The 15573-nt window shown below is 43.7% G+C and overlaps 1 protein-coding gene across 1 annotated transcript in view; it reads left to right on the top strand.

The window, feature by feature from the left end:
• Tbcd (tubulin folding cofactor D) overlaps positions 1–15573 on the top strand; it is an 87309-nt gene that overhangs the window by 7871 nt on the left and 63865 nt on the right. Inside the window, exons 3-4 of the mRNA XM_037423409.2 lie at positions 5356–5494; positions 14507–14699. Of these exons, the coding sequence (XP_037279306.2) occupies positions 5356–5494; positions 14507–14699 (332 nt within the window). The remainder of the gene's footprint in view (positions 1–5355; positions 5495–14506; positions 14700–15573) is intronic.

Here is a 15573-nt window from a genome sequence, read left to right as displayed (position 1 = left end):
TCCTTAAAGTCAGGGAACCTACCAGCCGATTGGAAGGTTTCTAAAGTCGTCATGTTTTTAAAAATGGGAACAAGCACATTTTTATGGAAAGTAATTCCGGTATACTTGGTTGCGGAATAGTGTATGGTCAGTGATTGAAACTATTGTGTTAGGAAGATCATTCCATAGCGTTACGGCTGTGGGCAGTGCTGATAAGTTAAATGCTTGGGTGCGGCCGTAAATGCGTTTGAAACTTCACTGGTTGTTTAGCCGATTTGACATGTGCATGAGAGTTTCTAGGGGAAGGGGGAATAGATAAGGGCAGTTTACATATTTGTGAAGTAAGCAATTGATTGCAACAGTGCGACGTGTTTCCAAGGGTTCGAGAGAGTTATCAAATTTTATTTAGGTTGCACTAAAATGACGGCTATATTTCTGAGAGATAAAACGGGCAGCACTGTATTGAATTGATTCAATCATAGAAATTAAGTATTTTTGATTTGGAGACCAAACAGATGAAGCGAACTCATGTTGAGGACGGACGTACGTTAAATAGGCTAGTTTACGGACATTCTTAGGGCAGTGTTTCAAGATTGTGAGTTATATGCACGCCCAGATACTTGTATGAGGAAGCTTGGGAGACAGGTAAGTTGTTTAGGATATATTTAAAGGGGGAAGTGTTACACTTGCGACTGAATGATACAAACTTGCATTTGGACAGGTTAAGGGACATAAGCCAGTTTTCACACCAATGCGAAATAGCGTTAAGATCGTTTTGTAGAGCTATGTGGTCAGCGTCGTTCGTGATGACGTGGTAAACAATACAGTCATCCGCGAATAAACGCATTCTGGATGATATATTATGTGGTAAGTCATTAATATATATCAAGAATGAAAGGGGTCCGAAAACACTACCCTGAGGAACACCAGAAGTTACATGACAACGGGTAGAGGTAAAAATATTAACTAATGTAAAATGTTGACGGAGAGACAGGAAGTTACGTATCCAAATTAAAAATAGTGAGTGTAGTTTAAGGGCTGATAATTTTGATATTAGTCGACAACGCGCTATGCGATCGAAGGCTTTTGAGAAATCCAGGAATATACAGTCAGTCTGCTGATTAGCGTCCATGATAAAGTGCAAGTCGGTAGTAAATTCTAGCAATTGCGAGTCACAAAAAGGTATTTTCGGAATCCATACTGGTTGGGGAAGAAGAACTTATTACTTGCAAGATGACTGAAAACATGCGACGTAATAATGTGTTCAAGCATCTTACAACAGATGCATGTGAGGGCTATTTAACGATAATTATCTGGTGAGTGCTTGTTTCTGTTTTTAAAATCGGGGATGACTTTAGAAATCTTCCAATCGGCTGGTAGGTTCCCTGACTCTAAGGATTGATTAAATAAATAGCATAATATCTGACTTGAAATTATTGAGCTGTTTTGCAGTATTTTTGAATTGATGTTATCAAGGCTGGCAGATGTAGACACCTTGAGGTTAGCAATGGAATGTGAAATGGCATCAAAAGTAATGGTAATAGGCTCCATATAACGCCAGTCCTGTTCCGGTACAAATGTACATTGCAGTGGTCTTCACGCGTAAACACAGAAGAAAAAAAAATTATTAAACAGTGCTGCACACTCGCTAGCAGACACTGGGGCTTGGTTATCATCGTGTAATGAAATGTGATGATAATCCTTCTCAGGTGCAATAGTCCGCCAAAACTTTTTGGGATTGTGCTGAAGAAGAGAGGGCAAGTCGTTACAATAGTACTATTTTTTTGCGTCACATATTGCACTGGCGTAAGTTTTTAGGAATTATTTGTATTTTATGAAAGCCGTAGGATTGGAACCACGTTTTGTTGCCCTATACAAGCGCTTTTTCGTGTTCCGTAGTCTATGTAGTGATTGATTGAACCAAGGATTAGTCTTGTCATTTGTAATGGTTATTAATGGAACATAAAGATCGATCAAAGTAGCCATATAATTCCCGTAGAGTACCCAATTTGCTTCGATTGTACGGTCATTGAAATTGGGCAGAAATTTTTCGTGAAAAAAATGTTCTAGATTCGAGTTCATTTCAACGTAATTGGCCCTGCTGAAGTCGCGAATTTTTTTCGTAATGGTGCTGGCGTGAGCAAGTGGGATGCGAAGTGATAGCTGGATTAATTTGTGTTCAGAGAAGCCATGCAGGCAAGATATCGTATCAACCGTTTCGGGTGCAGTAGTTAAGATGAGATTGAGTGTATTAGATTCCCGAGTGGGTTCATTGACTACCTGGAACAAATTGAAATCTAACGAAAAGCCAAGAAAATCAGTTGAGTTTTGATATGGCAAAGACAATGTAAGCCAGTCTATTTTAGGAAAGTTCAAGTCACCGAGAAGATATACATCATCTGAAGAAAAACTGTGGGTTGCCATTTCAAAGCTCTGTCGAAGCTTGCCCGCAAATTTTGGATCGGCTGCTGGTGGGTGGTAAGAGGCACCAAACAGTATTTTTTTTGTTGTAGTCCTGCATCCTGCCCACACTATCTCAAGGGATGAGTTGTAGGAATCGAGAACGAAGACAGCGATTTCTTAATGCCTATCAGTACACCGCCTCCACGTCGTCCCACGTGATCTCGCCGATAGATGTTGTAGTTATTGAAGCCAGGAAAAATTTCACTATCGCGCACCTCTGGGTGCAGCCAAGTTTCAGTTAGAACTACGACATCCGTGTCATTATCTTCTAATAAAGGACAAAGGGATTCGCGTTTTGGCAATAAACTACGTATGTTAGTAAGGGTGGCGTGAAGCTAATGTAGCGGGAGAGGGTTTAGTGCAATCTTGCTCACACTTCTTTCTTGGCTATCTTTGCAATTCCACGACAGAATCGGTTTCATGCACATAAATATACGTTGCCTTTCCAGTGTGCAGCTTGAGAGTTTGAACGGCTTTTTTAGCAGCCTCGCAAAATCAAGAAGCTTTTTCCTGGCTTGCCGAGTACCGAGCAAAAAATCTTCCCCGATAGAGTAATCCGTATCCTTCAGCTTTGGGGCAGCCAACAAAATTACCTGTTTGTCTTTGAATGAGGTGAGTTTCGCTATTATTGGTCTGGTTTGATTAGCCGAGAACCTGCCGAGGCGATGCACCCGCTCAAACTGATCGGCTTTAAGGGAGACACCAAGGTGCGCAGAACAGAAGTTGATCACATTTTGTTCAGATGCCGCCCAATCTTCCTTTTCGTCATCCTCTAAGCGAAAGAACAGAATATTCGACCGCCTCGGCCGGTTTTCAGCATCCTTGCACCTAGCCGATAAAATCCGTAATTGATCATTTACGTCACGAGCTGGGCTCACTGACGGAAATGTTTCAGCATAGTTGGTGACACCGAGCGAATCGGAGACAACCGTTGTGTCAAATTTCATGACCCTTGTAGTCAAGCCTTGGATTTCACGGTCAGTAGCTTCCTGTTTTTCGTTGACACCTTTCAATTCACTCGAAATCGTCGCCTGCCCAGACTCAAGTGTATGCATTGATTCAAGCAAGGTAGTCATGATTTCATCACCAGGACCCGGATTCACCTCAAAGTCACCAAAAAGTAACAACAGCAGACTGCACAACCGAACACAGATACATGACTGCAGCACGAATCATTTAAGCTTAACGTACACATCTAGGGGATCAAAGGGGCACGGCACCGCAACTAAACAGTAATTACTGCTCTTCACGCAGGTAGCATGGCCTAGGTAACTAACCTGGAAAAAGTGGTGCAATGAGCGTTGCATTTCCGGTGGGCGTTTAAGTAGTCCGCTTGCAACGCAGATAACTGAAGTTCCGTGTGAAGGTCCGGGTTGCCAGATGGTAGATCCGATGCTTGATTTTCCAGCCTCGCTCTCTCCTGGAACCAGGATTCATGGCCTTGCACATCGTAACCAGATTTTCTGGGGTGGAAAAAACCAATTCTACGTCACACTTGATAGCCGCTTTTTTGAGGTTGTGGGTGACGCCGTGGATATGGGAAATAACAACAAAGTTTCATTTGTCCTGTCCGTATCATCGTACAGACATATGGAAACCCAGAATATCTCAATCTCCGATATTACTTGAGCTATTCAGGAATGCTCTTCACCTTTGGCTATGTAAATGTTTTGAGTTATTGAGATTTTTTAAAGCATTGCTTTCATTTAAATATTATGCAGTGTTCTTACAGTGGTATCTTTGCAGTTTATATTGGTTCACTGTTTGTCTTTCATGTCCCTGCATCTGCACTGTGTCTTACCAGAGCACCAGATTCAATAGAGAAAAAGCTTTGTCAAAAAAATGCTGCATAAATTGTGTTTCACAGTTAAACCCACTTACAATGATGCCGGTGTTTGACAATGTATCAGTTATTACAATCAAAAGCTGCTGTACAGTCAACTTCTATATGTTTTCTATAGTGAATTAACCTGCTTACAGCAATGCCCGCTTACCTTGCCGCGATGGTCCAGTGGCTAAGGTACTCAGCTGCTGACCCGCAGGTCGTGGGATCAAATCCCGACTGCGGCAGCTGCATTTTCAATGGAGGTGAAAATGCTGTAGACCTATGTGCTCAGATTTGGGTGCACGTTAAGAAACCTCAGTTGGTCGAAATTTCCGGAGTCTTCCACTACGGCGTCTCTCATAATCATATAGTGGTTTTGGGACGTTAAACCCCAGATATCAATCAATCTTTGAAGCAATGTCTGCTTGCTGCATTATCAGTTGAAACAGTGAATTCTGGCTGTTAGGTGTCGATGCTTAAGGGTTAAGGAATGCAAAATCATCGAAAAGAAAGACTGAAACAAGAAATTCAAGTGACTGATCCCCACCTCTCACGCCCACAACCCCAACGTTCCCCAGCACCCCTTCGGATTCGTGGTAAGCAATACTGCATTGGTGATCTGGCACTGCGGCAAAGCTCTTCGAAATCCAATCAATACACTTTCCGGCATGCAGTTTGAAATCAGCATGCAGAAATGAAAATTTGGAAGCATTTCGGCATCTTAAACTCGCGTCGTTACCATACATTGGATCTATGTGGCATGTGGCCGTCCTGTGAGAGCATCCAAGTTTTCAACCATGTCCAAAAAATCAGCTGCTTTGTCATCCTTATCGTTGATCTCTGTTGGCATATCTCATCTGGTATCATAGTTTACACACAACAGCCTGTCATCCTCCTATTTTGCATTTATTTTCATGCCACCCGTTTAGTATACCAATTATCAGTTATAGCAATTAAATTTTTGTGGCACTTGAGTATTGTTATAAGCGAGTTCGACTGTGTGTGCAGAAGCTATATGTGTGCTTTGCTTTGCTTATTTTAAGAAAATATTTGTTGCGTTACTTACTACTCATTCCTTTTCACCTCAGGATATACGAGGTCATGAAGGCCAACCTCACTGCCGTTGGCAAAGCAAACGATGCCTCCAGCTTCTTGAGCGCCCATTTCATTACCCGACCCGACATCAAAGACATCTACTTTGATGACTTTGTGGTCTGGCTGCAGAACGTAAGTGATCTTGTGGCTTTCTCTGAAGCTGTTACCTCTAGTTAACAAGAATGAGAAAAGTACTCATAATGTTGTGTCTTTCTTAAATTTCCACATGCAAAGCAGTCATTGTGTGGAGAAGTACATAACTGTGATATTTCTTCTAAATCGTTGCTATGCTAACGTTTATTCTAGGCTTGCATGAATAGTAAGTTTTCTTTTTGAGGCGAATAGTGATTTGGTTCAAATATTATATATCACACATTATAAAGAAAAATGGGCATATTTCTCATAACCCGACTAACCTGTACAGTATAAACAAAAATTGCAAATGCCTTGATACAAGATGCTTGAAATTGCTCCTGTACTTCATGAACAGAGTATTTTGTTGGTATGGGTTGGCTAATACATCTCTGAAAAGGAATCACAAAGCTTCTATGATGGGACAAAAGAAGAGCAGTAACAATTACAACTAGGGGTGTGCGAGTATTCAAAGTTTCTATCATTTTTTTTTTCGAATAGTGTTTACTATTCGATTCGCACTGGAGTTTAATTATTCAAACTATTCGAATTTCTCAATGACATATTCAGTCAACGTAGGATTGAAAGTGACCCCTTCGGATTTGTAATACTATGGTTCACCTCATATTGCGGCAAGGTTGCCTTTTAGGCTTCTCTCTGGCCGAACTTCTAGAGAAAAATATAATCAACATCAGATTGGCAATGGCCCCTTTCAGATTTTTAATATGTTTCACCTCATCGCACTCTTGTATTGTCTAAAGTTGTGCTGCAGTTGCAAATGTATTGGCTCAAGGAAATGCAAATTTCTACACGAAGATGATAGATGTGGCAGAAGTTGTAGCTCAATTACTGTGGTTTTGGACCAGGAATCCGGGCAGCAAGTCTGAGATATTGGATGCCGAAGATTATTAGCATCCGCAATAGCAGTTGTTTTTATATATTGATGTCTGTGAGGCACATTTTGAAATCCGGAATCGGAAAGAACGCACCCTTGTCACCACATCAGTTGGGCTCTCGTAGAAATTGGAAAAGGTGGAGAGGCTTAGGAAATAGAACCTTTGCCTTTCACGTGTAAAATGTTGCAGGCAACACTTTGGTCGCACCAAATCATGTACATAAATACAGTTTGGCTTCTGCATTGCCTCATTCCTGATAAGACAACTATGAAAACACCACCCCACCGGCGCTTCATCAACTTAGTGAAATAAAACATTTTTATTTTGCTACTTTATAAGAATATGCTTAGGAACCCTCGACAACTTTTTCTCTAATATCTCTTGAAGCATTCAAAAAGTATTCTAGAAAATTTCAAGAAATATTCTATTTGATTCGCGCTCACACTTCAATATTCGAATTCGCTTCACGCTTAGAGTTTTGCTACTTGCACGCAGCATAGAACTGTTATTTTTTTCTTTGTCCTACTTGAAGTGCTGCTTGATGCCATTCAAATATATTAATGAAGTTTATTGTTATCAAATGTTGCATACATAATTTTCAGTAAAACATTAACATTCTGAATTTTTTTTTGTAAGTATTGTTCACTTTCTCATGCAGTTGGTACTAGTTGAAACAGCGTCTTTTCAAGGGATCTTGAAACTGTTTTGACTATCACTTACCAACCCATTGATTAAAGGAGTGGTGACAAAAAACTTGTGAACCTTTTTTTTTTTTTTGTTCTTAATTCGTGACTACTGGCTCATTTATAGCAACAACAAAGCTCCTTTGCCGCGCTGCAAGACGAATGTTCAATTACCCTTCTCTTCTCTGCAGGTTGCCGCATTCAACCTGCAGAGAAGAGCTCACGCAGCAAGAAAGACAAAGTTCTTGCCCAGTCCTCTTTACGAGTGCCTTGCATTTAATTAAAGTGAGCTCTCCTATATCCAACTTCTGCTGTGTCTGCGTCGTGACACTGGTGAAGGAGCTGGGTACATGTCCAGGACACCTTCAAACAGCCCGGGATATAGTCCACAAAGACTGCCGCTCGTCGAAACACCGCGCCAGCCGCTGTCTGTTCGGCCTGAGTCCAGAGTTCGGTCCTTGGACGAAAAACATTACCGCGCCTGGAAACAGTAGCCCCGCCATGACCAGCCCAAGCACGACACAGGTGACTGTTTTCACCCCTAATATTTCTGCGGACTTCCACGGCAACACATATAAGGACGCAGATGACTGGCTTGAGAAGTTCGAGCGCATAGCCAACGTTAACAGGTGGAACGCTGCACAGAAGTTGAAGTATGTGTATTTCCCTCTTCAGGAAGGGGCTCGCACATGGTTTACGAATCGCGTGTGGTCAACGTGAGACGAGCTCCGGTGGAAGTTCCTGGACACCTTCGTCAACACCGAAAGGCGGGAGCATGCACAACGACTCCTCGAATCACGGATTCAAAAGCCAAACAAATCTGTTGCTATGTTTGTTGAGGACATGGCTCGTCTCTTCCATTGAGCCGATCCCAATAAGTCCGAGAGCAGAAATATCAGCCACCTCATGCATGGTGTTAAAGAGCAGCTCTTTGCTGGTCTCGTGCGGAACCCACCTTCAAGCGTCAGCGAATTTTTGAAGAAGGCGACCGCCATCGAACGCGCACTGCAGCTACGCTGCCGCCAGTACGATCGCCCAAACAACAGCGGACAAATCAGCGCAGCTGCCGTGACCACTGTGACACCTGACGAGCATTCTTTGCATGACCTGATACGGGAAATTGTGAAAGAAGAGGTGAAGAAACTCGCCGCCACACCGAATGACTGCGCGATTGCGTTGGTCACAGAAGTTGTGCGCCAAGAGATAAGGCAAGCGCTTTCACTTCTTGAGCCAAACACTGACATGGTTAGGCCAACCCATGCAGATATTCTTCGTCGACAGCCATCTAATGTGCCGCCGCCTCAGCAGTACCACCAGCAACAGTCACCGACAGTGCCTTGATACTACGGGGAAACGTCGATGCCGATGCGACCTCCACTCCGCAAAACCAATATCTGGCGTACTCCTGACTACAGGCCCTTGTGCTTCCATTGTGGGGAAACAGGCCACATCGTGTATTGTCCTCATTGCGTCGCCGGGTGCCAAGGATTTCCGTCCACTACCCCTCGGCGTATTTCCAACGGAAGAAGCAACGTTGATACGAGCGCGACGATCCCGCGGGACGTTTCTCCTGGCATTCGGTCACGCTCGCCCTCTCCTGGTCATTTTCCCCAATCTAGTACAGGTAACACCACGGACATGGCGAGAGGAAGATATTTCAGTCCACACCGGGGAAACTAAAAGCAGCGACCTTAGGGAGGAAGGTTGAGAATTACCGAAGAGTTGATAATCCCCCATTACCGCCGCATGAAGTGCCGAACGTTTTGAATGAATCGATGAAAAATGAGATTTTCACCGCCGACATCATACTTTCAATTGACCGTCACGACGTGATGGCACTGGTCGACACTGGTGCGGACTTTTCAATAATGAGCGCGAATCTGGCCGACAATCTCAAGAAGGTGAAAATGGAATGGACGGGACCGCAAATTAGAGGAGCTAGAGGCAAGCTGCTGACGCCTTCCGGAAAGTGCACCGTGCGAATCAAGATCAGGGATTTATCATTCGTCGCAACCTTCGTTATTCTTTCTGAGTGTTGTGAACAGGCCATCTTGGTTATGAATTTCTTGTGGGAGTACGGTGCCATCATAAATATAACGGACGGTGTACTGACCTTCTCAGCGGACCATAGCGCAGCGCTGCAGCGCAAGCCCATGCGCGTCATTGATGACGTGACCATGCCACCATTATCATGCCACCTCGTCTCTGTCACGTGTGACACGCAGCATACTGGAGAAGGTGTCGCGGAACGAGTATCGACGCTTTTACTCTCTCGGGGGAACTGCTATTGCCAGCAGTGTAGTGTCTGGGCAAGCAGAGGCCCTGTTGATGAACTTCAGCAATGAGCATCGACACATTACAGAGGGTACTACAATTGCATACTTCAAAGAAAGTGTAGAATTCCGCGAGTGCTTCCCAGTGCAACAGGCAGAGACGCCAGCCGCTTCAACACCACCACCTTAGGACGTGAGCACAGATTTATCATCAGTGCAGAGGCAGAGTGTTCTAGATGTTCTCAGCCAGTTCAAAGATTGTTTTTCATCGACCTCGAGGATAAATCAAACGCCACTGACAGAGCACCGAATTATAATGGAAGAGACGGCAAGACCAATTCGACAAAACCCATACCGCGGGGCACCGAAAGAACACGAAGAAATTCAAGAACAAGTCCGGAAAAGGCTCGATGATGACATCATTTAGCCGTCAAAAAGCCCATGGGAATCACGGGTAGTGCTAGTTAAGAAGAAAGACCGCAGCTTACACTTCTGTGTGGACTATCGCAAGCGGAACCGCGTGACAAAGAAAGACGTATACTTATTACCGCGCATTGAAAATTCGCTTGACAGGCTGAGGCATGCACGCTTCTTCTCGTGGATGGACCTGAAAAGCGGACATTGACAAATCGACGTCGATGAGCGAGATGGAGAAAAGACTGTTTTTGTTATGCCTGAAGGGCTTTACAAGTTCAAAGACTTGCCCTTCAGATTCTGCTCAGCTCCAGCAACATTTCAGAGACTGATGGATACCGTCCTATCAGGCTTTAAGTGGCAGACGTGTCTGGTATACCTTGACGACGTCATTGTTTTCTCAGCAACATTCGAGGAGCATCTAAGACGGCCGCTATCAGTATTTCAAGCAATACGGTTCGCCGGCCTAACGCTGAAACCTGAAAAATGTCATTTCGGTTTCAAGGAACTCTGATTCCTAGGACATGTGGTGAGCCATGAAGGTGCTCGTCCGGACCCCGACAAGATCGATGCCATCCGAAAATTTCCGGTGCCAACGGATAAGAAGGCCGTAAGACGTTTTCTTGGACCCTGCGCCTACTACTGCAGATTTATTGCCAATTTCCCGCACATGGTGTCGCCCTTAACTCGCATAACGAGAGACGATGTTTCATTTTTATGGGGCAAAGAGGAACAAGCAGCATTTGACGATTTACGACAGCGCCTGCAGACACCACCTGCGCTTGCTCACTTTGACGAGGACGCTTTTACCATGATCCACACCAATGCCAGCAACGTAGGTTTAGGCGCTGTACTCGTCCAGTGGCAAGACTCAGCCAAACGAGTGATGGCATATGCAAGTAGGACGCTTTCCTGTGCTGAGTCCCATTATTCCACAACAAAAAAGGAATGCCTTGCTGTAGTGTTGGCAGTTATGAAGTTTTGCCCATACCTCTACGGCCATCCCTCACGTAGTCAGCGACCACCACTCCCTTTGCTGGCTGACCTACTTGAAGGACCCATCTGGTCGGCTAGCTCGCTTGAGCTTACGCCTTCAAGAATTCGATATGACGGTCGTCTATAAGTCGGGACGGCAGCACTCCGATGCTGATTGCTTATCCTAGTCACCTATAAAGCAAGACGATGTCTCAGAAGAGGATGAGATGGCATTTTTAGGAGTGGTCGACACGGTCACCATTTCGTCTAAGCAAAAAGAAGACAGTGATTTGCTTCCTCTTATTAATTTTCTTAACGACCAGTCTACAAGGGTTCCCAAGATATTTGCAGGAGCCTGCCATCATTTGTTTGTGCAGTGGTGTTCTATATAAGAACTTTTCCTCCAGTGGAAGTGCCCACTTACTTGTCCCAACATTCATTCGCGATGAGATCTTGAGCGCTTGCCACGAAGAGCGAACTTCCGGCCACTTAGGATACACGTGCGCATTGGCCAGAATCCAACAGAAGTACTACTGGCCGAAGCTTCCAGGCACTGTAAAGCATTACGTCTATTGTGCCTCGATTGTCAACGCCGAAAATCGCCACCTTTAAAACCAGCTGGATTGTTGCAACCAGTTCAAGTACCCACCGTGCCTTTTGCACAAATCGGAATGGACCTCCTTAGACCATTTCCGACTTCACATACTGGAAACAAGTGAGTAATTGTCGCTACCGACTATTTTACTGGCTACGCAGAAACAAAGTCTTTAGCAACCGGAACCGCAGTAGAACTGGCACGGTTTTTCGTTGAAAATACCGTTCTGTGGCATGGTGCTCCTAGGATTATAATAACGGACAGAGGTACCACTTTCACGGCCATGCTGCTTAAGTCAGTGCTTGAGTACAGTGGAACAGCGCATCGAAAAACTACCTTCTACCACCCAAAAACCAATGGCTTAACAGAAAGCCTCAACAAGACAATTGTCGATATGCTGAGTATGTACATCGACATGGATCATGAAAATTGGGACGAAGTTCTACCAGACGTGACGTTTGCCTATAATACGGCACAGCGGGAAACTACCTCAAGCATGCCATTTAGTCTTCTTTATGGTCGTGAAATGACGACAATGCTTGATGCCATGTCGCTGCACGACTGCGACGATACAGACACGGATGCTCAAGACTTTACCCAACTAGCTGAAGAGGCGCAGCAGCTAGCATGTGTGCGAATCTCCCGGCAGCAGAGTTATGATGCACAGCGTTATAACCTGTGACACCGATATGTTACTTATCAACCAGGCGAGAAAGTGTGGGTCTGGAGCCCTATTCGCCTACGCGGCCTTTCTGAAAAATTACTGAAGAAGTACTTTGGTCCCTGCAATGTTGTATAGCGCCTAAGTGACGTCAACTCTGAGGTCATCCCTGACAGTTCCTCGTGAACTTGCCAGCCAAAATCAGAAGTCGTACACGTGCGGATGAAGTCATATTTTAGTGAACCAGTTGCATAATACGTTGCAAATACACCGCATATTTTGTAACAGAACATCGGGACGATGCTCTTCCTAGAGGGAGGCAAATGCCGCATTCAACCTTCCAAGAAAGACGAAGTTCTTGCCCGGTCCTCTTTACGAGGGCCATGCATTTAATTAAAGTGAGCACTCCTATATCCGACTTCTGCTGTGTCTGCGTCGTGACAATATGCTCTGTGTTGTGACCAGAGGCAGTTTCGATTTCAAGGAGCACTCGGGGGGTTCCATGATGTAGTCAGCCTACTCGTTAACAAATACTAACAAGCGACCGCAAGAGCCAGTGATATCACTGGCCATCTTCAGCGGCATTGTCAGTGCTGCTGTTTCGTCTGTTCTTTTGAGCATTGTGACTGATTTTTGCCTCAATTGTGAAATCGCATTGATTATCTAGTGCAGCGATTGATGAAGGAGTTGGAATAAATGTAAAAAGATTAGTCTGGAAAGCTCGATTAACTTCGTGAATCTTGACGGTGGCTGTGATTTTGTTCTGGTCATCGTTGTCCAATTGTGGCGACATTTGCCATGAAATGAGGAGCAGCCACAGCATTAGGTGTGCTGAAACTCCTTTTCCGAAATCATTTGTAGTGCAGCTGGTTGCAAAGGGATGAAGGAAGCAATGAAATCACAATGATGGCGCTCTGTAACGGTGTTTATGTGTAAGTGAGGTGAGGTATATATGCTTTCCTGTCTCATATTTTTATCAGGCAACGCTGTGTTCTCAAGGCATACCGATCCGATATATGCATGTCGGAATGCCTAATCAGTAATCTGTTCACTACACAATATAATCCTGGCACTAGAGAGCTGTAGTTTGTTTGAGACTTTCTAAAGTTTCCAGATACTCCGTTGCTGTAGCTGCCGACTGATGACCCCACTTGATGACCTCGTCACTTTGTGCTTTTAATGCCAAATTGCTTTTTCACGAACTTCAAAATTCAATAAATAATGGCTGTTTTAAACATTACTGCTGTATCTTAGATACATGTTTTATGAATTGTTTCAAGATTCAAGATCAAGTAATAAAGAACAGAATAGAAAATTCAGTGCTAAAACGGATACTTTCTACACTGTATTTGTGGTTTTTATTGTACAGATGAGACCTATGTGTTCCCATTAGTGCAGCGTAAGAGTCCACATGTGTCCGAATTTTCGTGTCACCGCTCCTTTAAATGCGCAAAATCCTTTGGATCCTTGGAAGCTCTGCACTATAGTAGTTGCCTGTAAATATAAGTTTATATGGTACTGATAGGACATTTATTTTATTTCTTTGGTATGTAGTGTTGATGCTCTTCATACACTGAATTCAGGCAACACGTATACAGTCTTTTGCTTTGCCATTAATTTTTTCATTGCCAAGCATCCAAAAGTCAGCTCCTTAGCAATGGATGTTATCCCAGCGAGTCAACACAATTCCACTCAGTTTTTGAACTCTGCATCCTGCATGTGGCCTGAATCACAGAAGTCACGGTTGGGGTCGCTGAATGATAAATAACTCGTTCATGTGCACCATGAGCAGATGATGGATCTGTTGCCTAAGAATAATTACACACTCCGCCCCCAGTACTACAGCATGCCTGTCATTCATTTGTATAACAGAGCAATGATTTGCAATTTTGGTTCAAACCATAAGCACATTTTTTCTGGCAATGCAAACACTAAGTGTATTGTAAATTGAAAGTTTGTCTTTACTTGTTGATACGTTTTGCAGAGCAGTGAAGTCAAAATTTTTTATGAAAGTTGCCGAGAAGTAAACTTTTTCTACCCCAAAACTAGCAACGTGAGGCTGTACGATCAAGTGATAGGCCTGAAATCCATGAGATCTGCCTGACGTCATGTAAATAACCGACTGTACTTTATTAAGACACTTATGCAAATTCTGCCTGGGTGGGGCGGTGACCTCTGTGGGTGGAGCTTACATCTATTCTTAGGCTGTAACCGACCATAGTACGTTGCGAGTTGCTGTCTCCACGCGACCTCACACTGCAGTGACACGTCACTAAGAAGCCACCCTCTTGATATTATAACTGAAAGTGTATTTAAGGTAGCTGCATTAAAAATATATTCAATGCATTCCCAGTTACCACAATATTCTCTTTAGGGTTCTTGACAGCATCTTATTTAAAGCAAGAATTCAAAAATATCTGAAATTTGTATTGGTATTTATTTTAACAACAAATTCATGCAAGATGGGTATCATACATAGCTCAACCAACTTTTCCTGCTCTTGTTTCTTTAACAGCAAATTGACCTGGAGAAAGAGGTGACAACGACAAACGTACTGTCAGCGCTCGCCATGATTTTCAAGATCGCCAAGCGAGATGTCGTCATGAAGCATGCCCACAGCGTAATGAACGTGCTGGCTGAAAAGAAGTTATTTCAGTGCAATAACTTTCTCATTGAAAAGCTTGCATTGAAGCTGTGTCAAAGGATTGGTGAGTGGTGTTATTTGTTCTTTTGCCCCTTTTTTTCCTATCTCACTTTTTGAATTTGCACCTGAGACAATGTGTGTTAATACCTTGCCCTCCATTCGCTGCTCGTTGTGTGGCCATACAGGGAAAGGTAACACCCAGAAACTAGAACCAGTATTGGTTTAATGTTACAACTATGAAAATTTTCATGTTCTTCTTTCCGACTAGCCGTAAAAATGGAATCCACTGCACCCATTTATCACAAGTACCAAATTTAGTTGTAAAATTGAAGGTACTAAATGCTAGAGTTGTTAGAACTGCATGCTTTACCATTCCCTTCTGCAGAATCATTTTTGGCTGCCTCTTCTGGAAACAAGCAAGAACATGGGTTCTTTGCACCCGTTTCTACCATTCTAAAATATTTATAAATGCAAAGTTGTGTGTTTGTGTGTGTTCTCTATAACAATGTATGAAAAAAGCATTGTGTAGTTAAGAGAAAACAGAGTAAAAGATGGGGTGCCAGAAAAAAACAACAACGTATGACTCCTCTGCTGTTGTGAAACCTGAGGAAATGCATCGCATGGGCACCCGGCGATTCCCATTTGTACAGTTTCCACTACTCCGTTTACCACAGCGTCGATGACGTCTGTGCTTCAGGTAAGCATGTAGGGTTTGGTTGGTTCGAGGAGATTCTTGTTAGGCAGATTCACAAGCTCGGCCTGCGACATGTGCTCTACTTTTTGCTGCGCTTCATCGACTTCCTGCTTGTTACGGCAGTTTGAATATATGCATTGTCTGCAGCGAGTTCCATCAGGTTGTTCCCCCCCCCCCCCCCCCGCATAAGATAAAGTAACCGATTTACTTGTCTGACAAAGCATCTGAAGGCCTGCTTCTGCAT

The sequence above is a fragment of the Rhipicephalus microplus genome, chromosome 4 (assembly GCF_043290135.1).
Source record: "Rhipicephalus microplus isolate Deutch F79 chromosome 4, USDA_Rmic, whole genome shotgun sequence".
Taxonomy (NCBI): domain Eukaryota; kingdom Metazoa; phylum Arthropoda; class Arachnida; order Ixodida; family Ixodidae; genus Rhipicephalus; species Rhipicephalus microplus.
The sequence above is the reverse complement of the archived record's forward strand: the minus strand, read 5'-3'. Positions and strand labels throughout refer to the sequence as shown.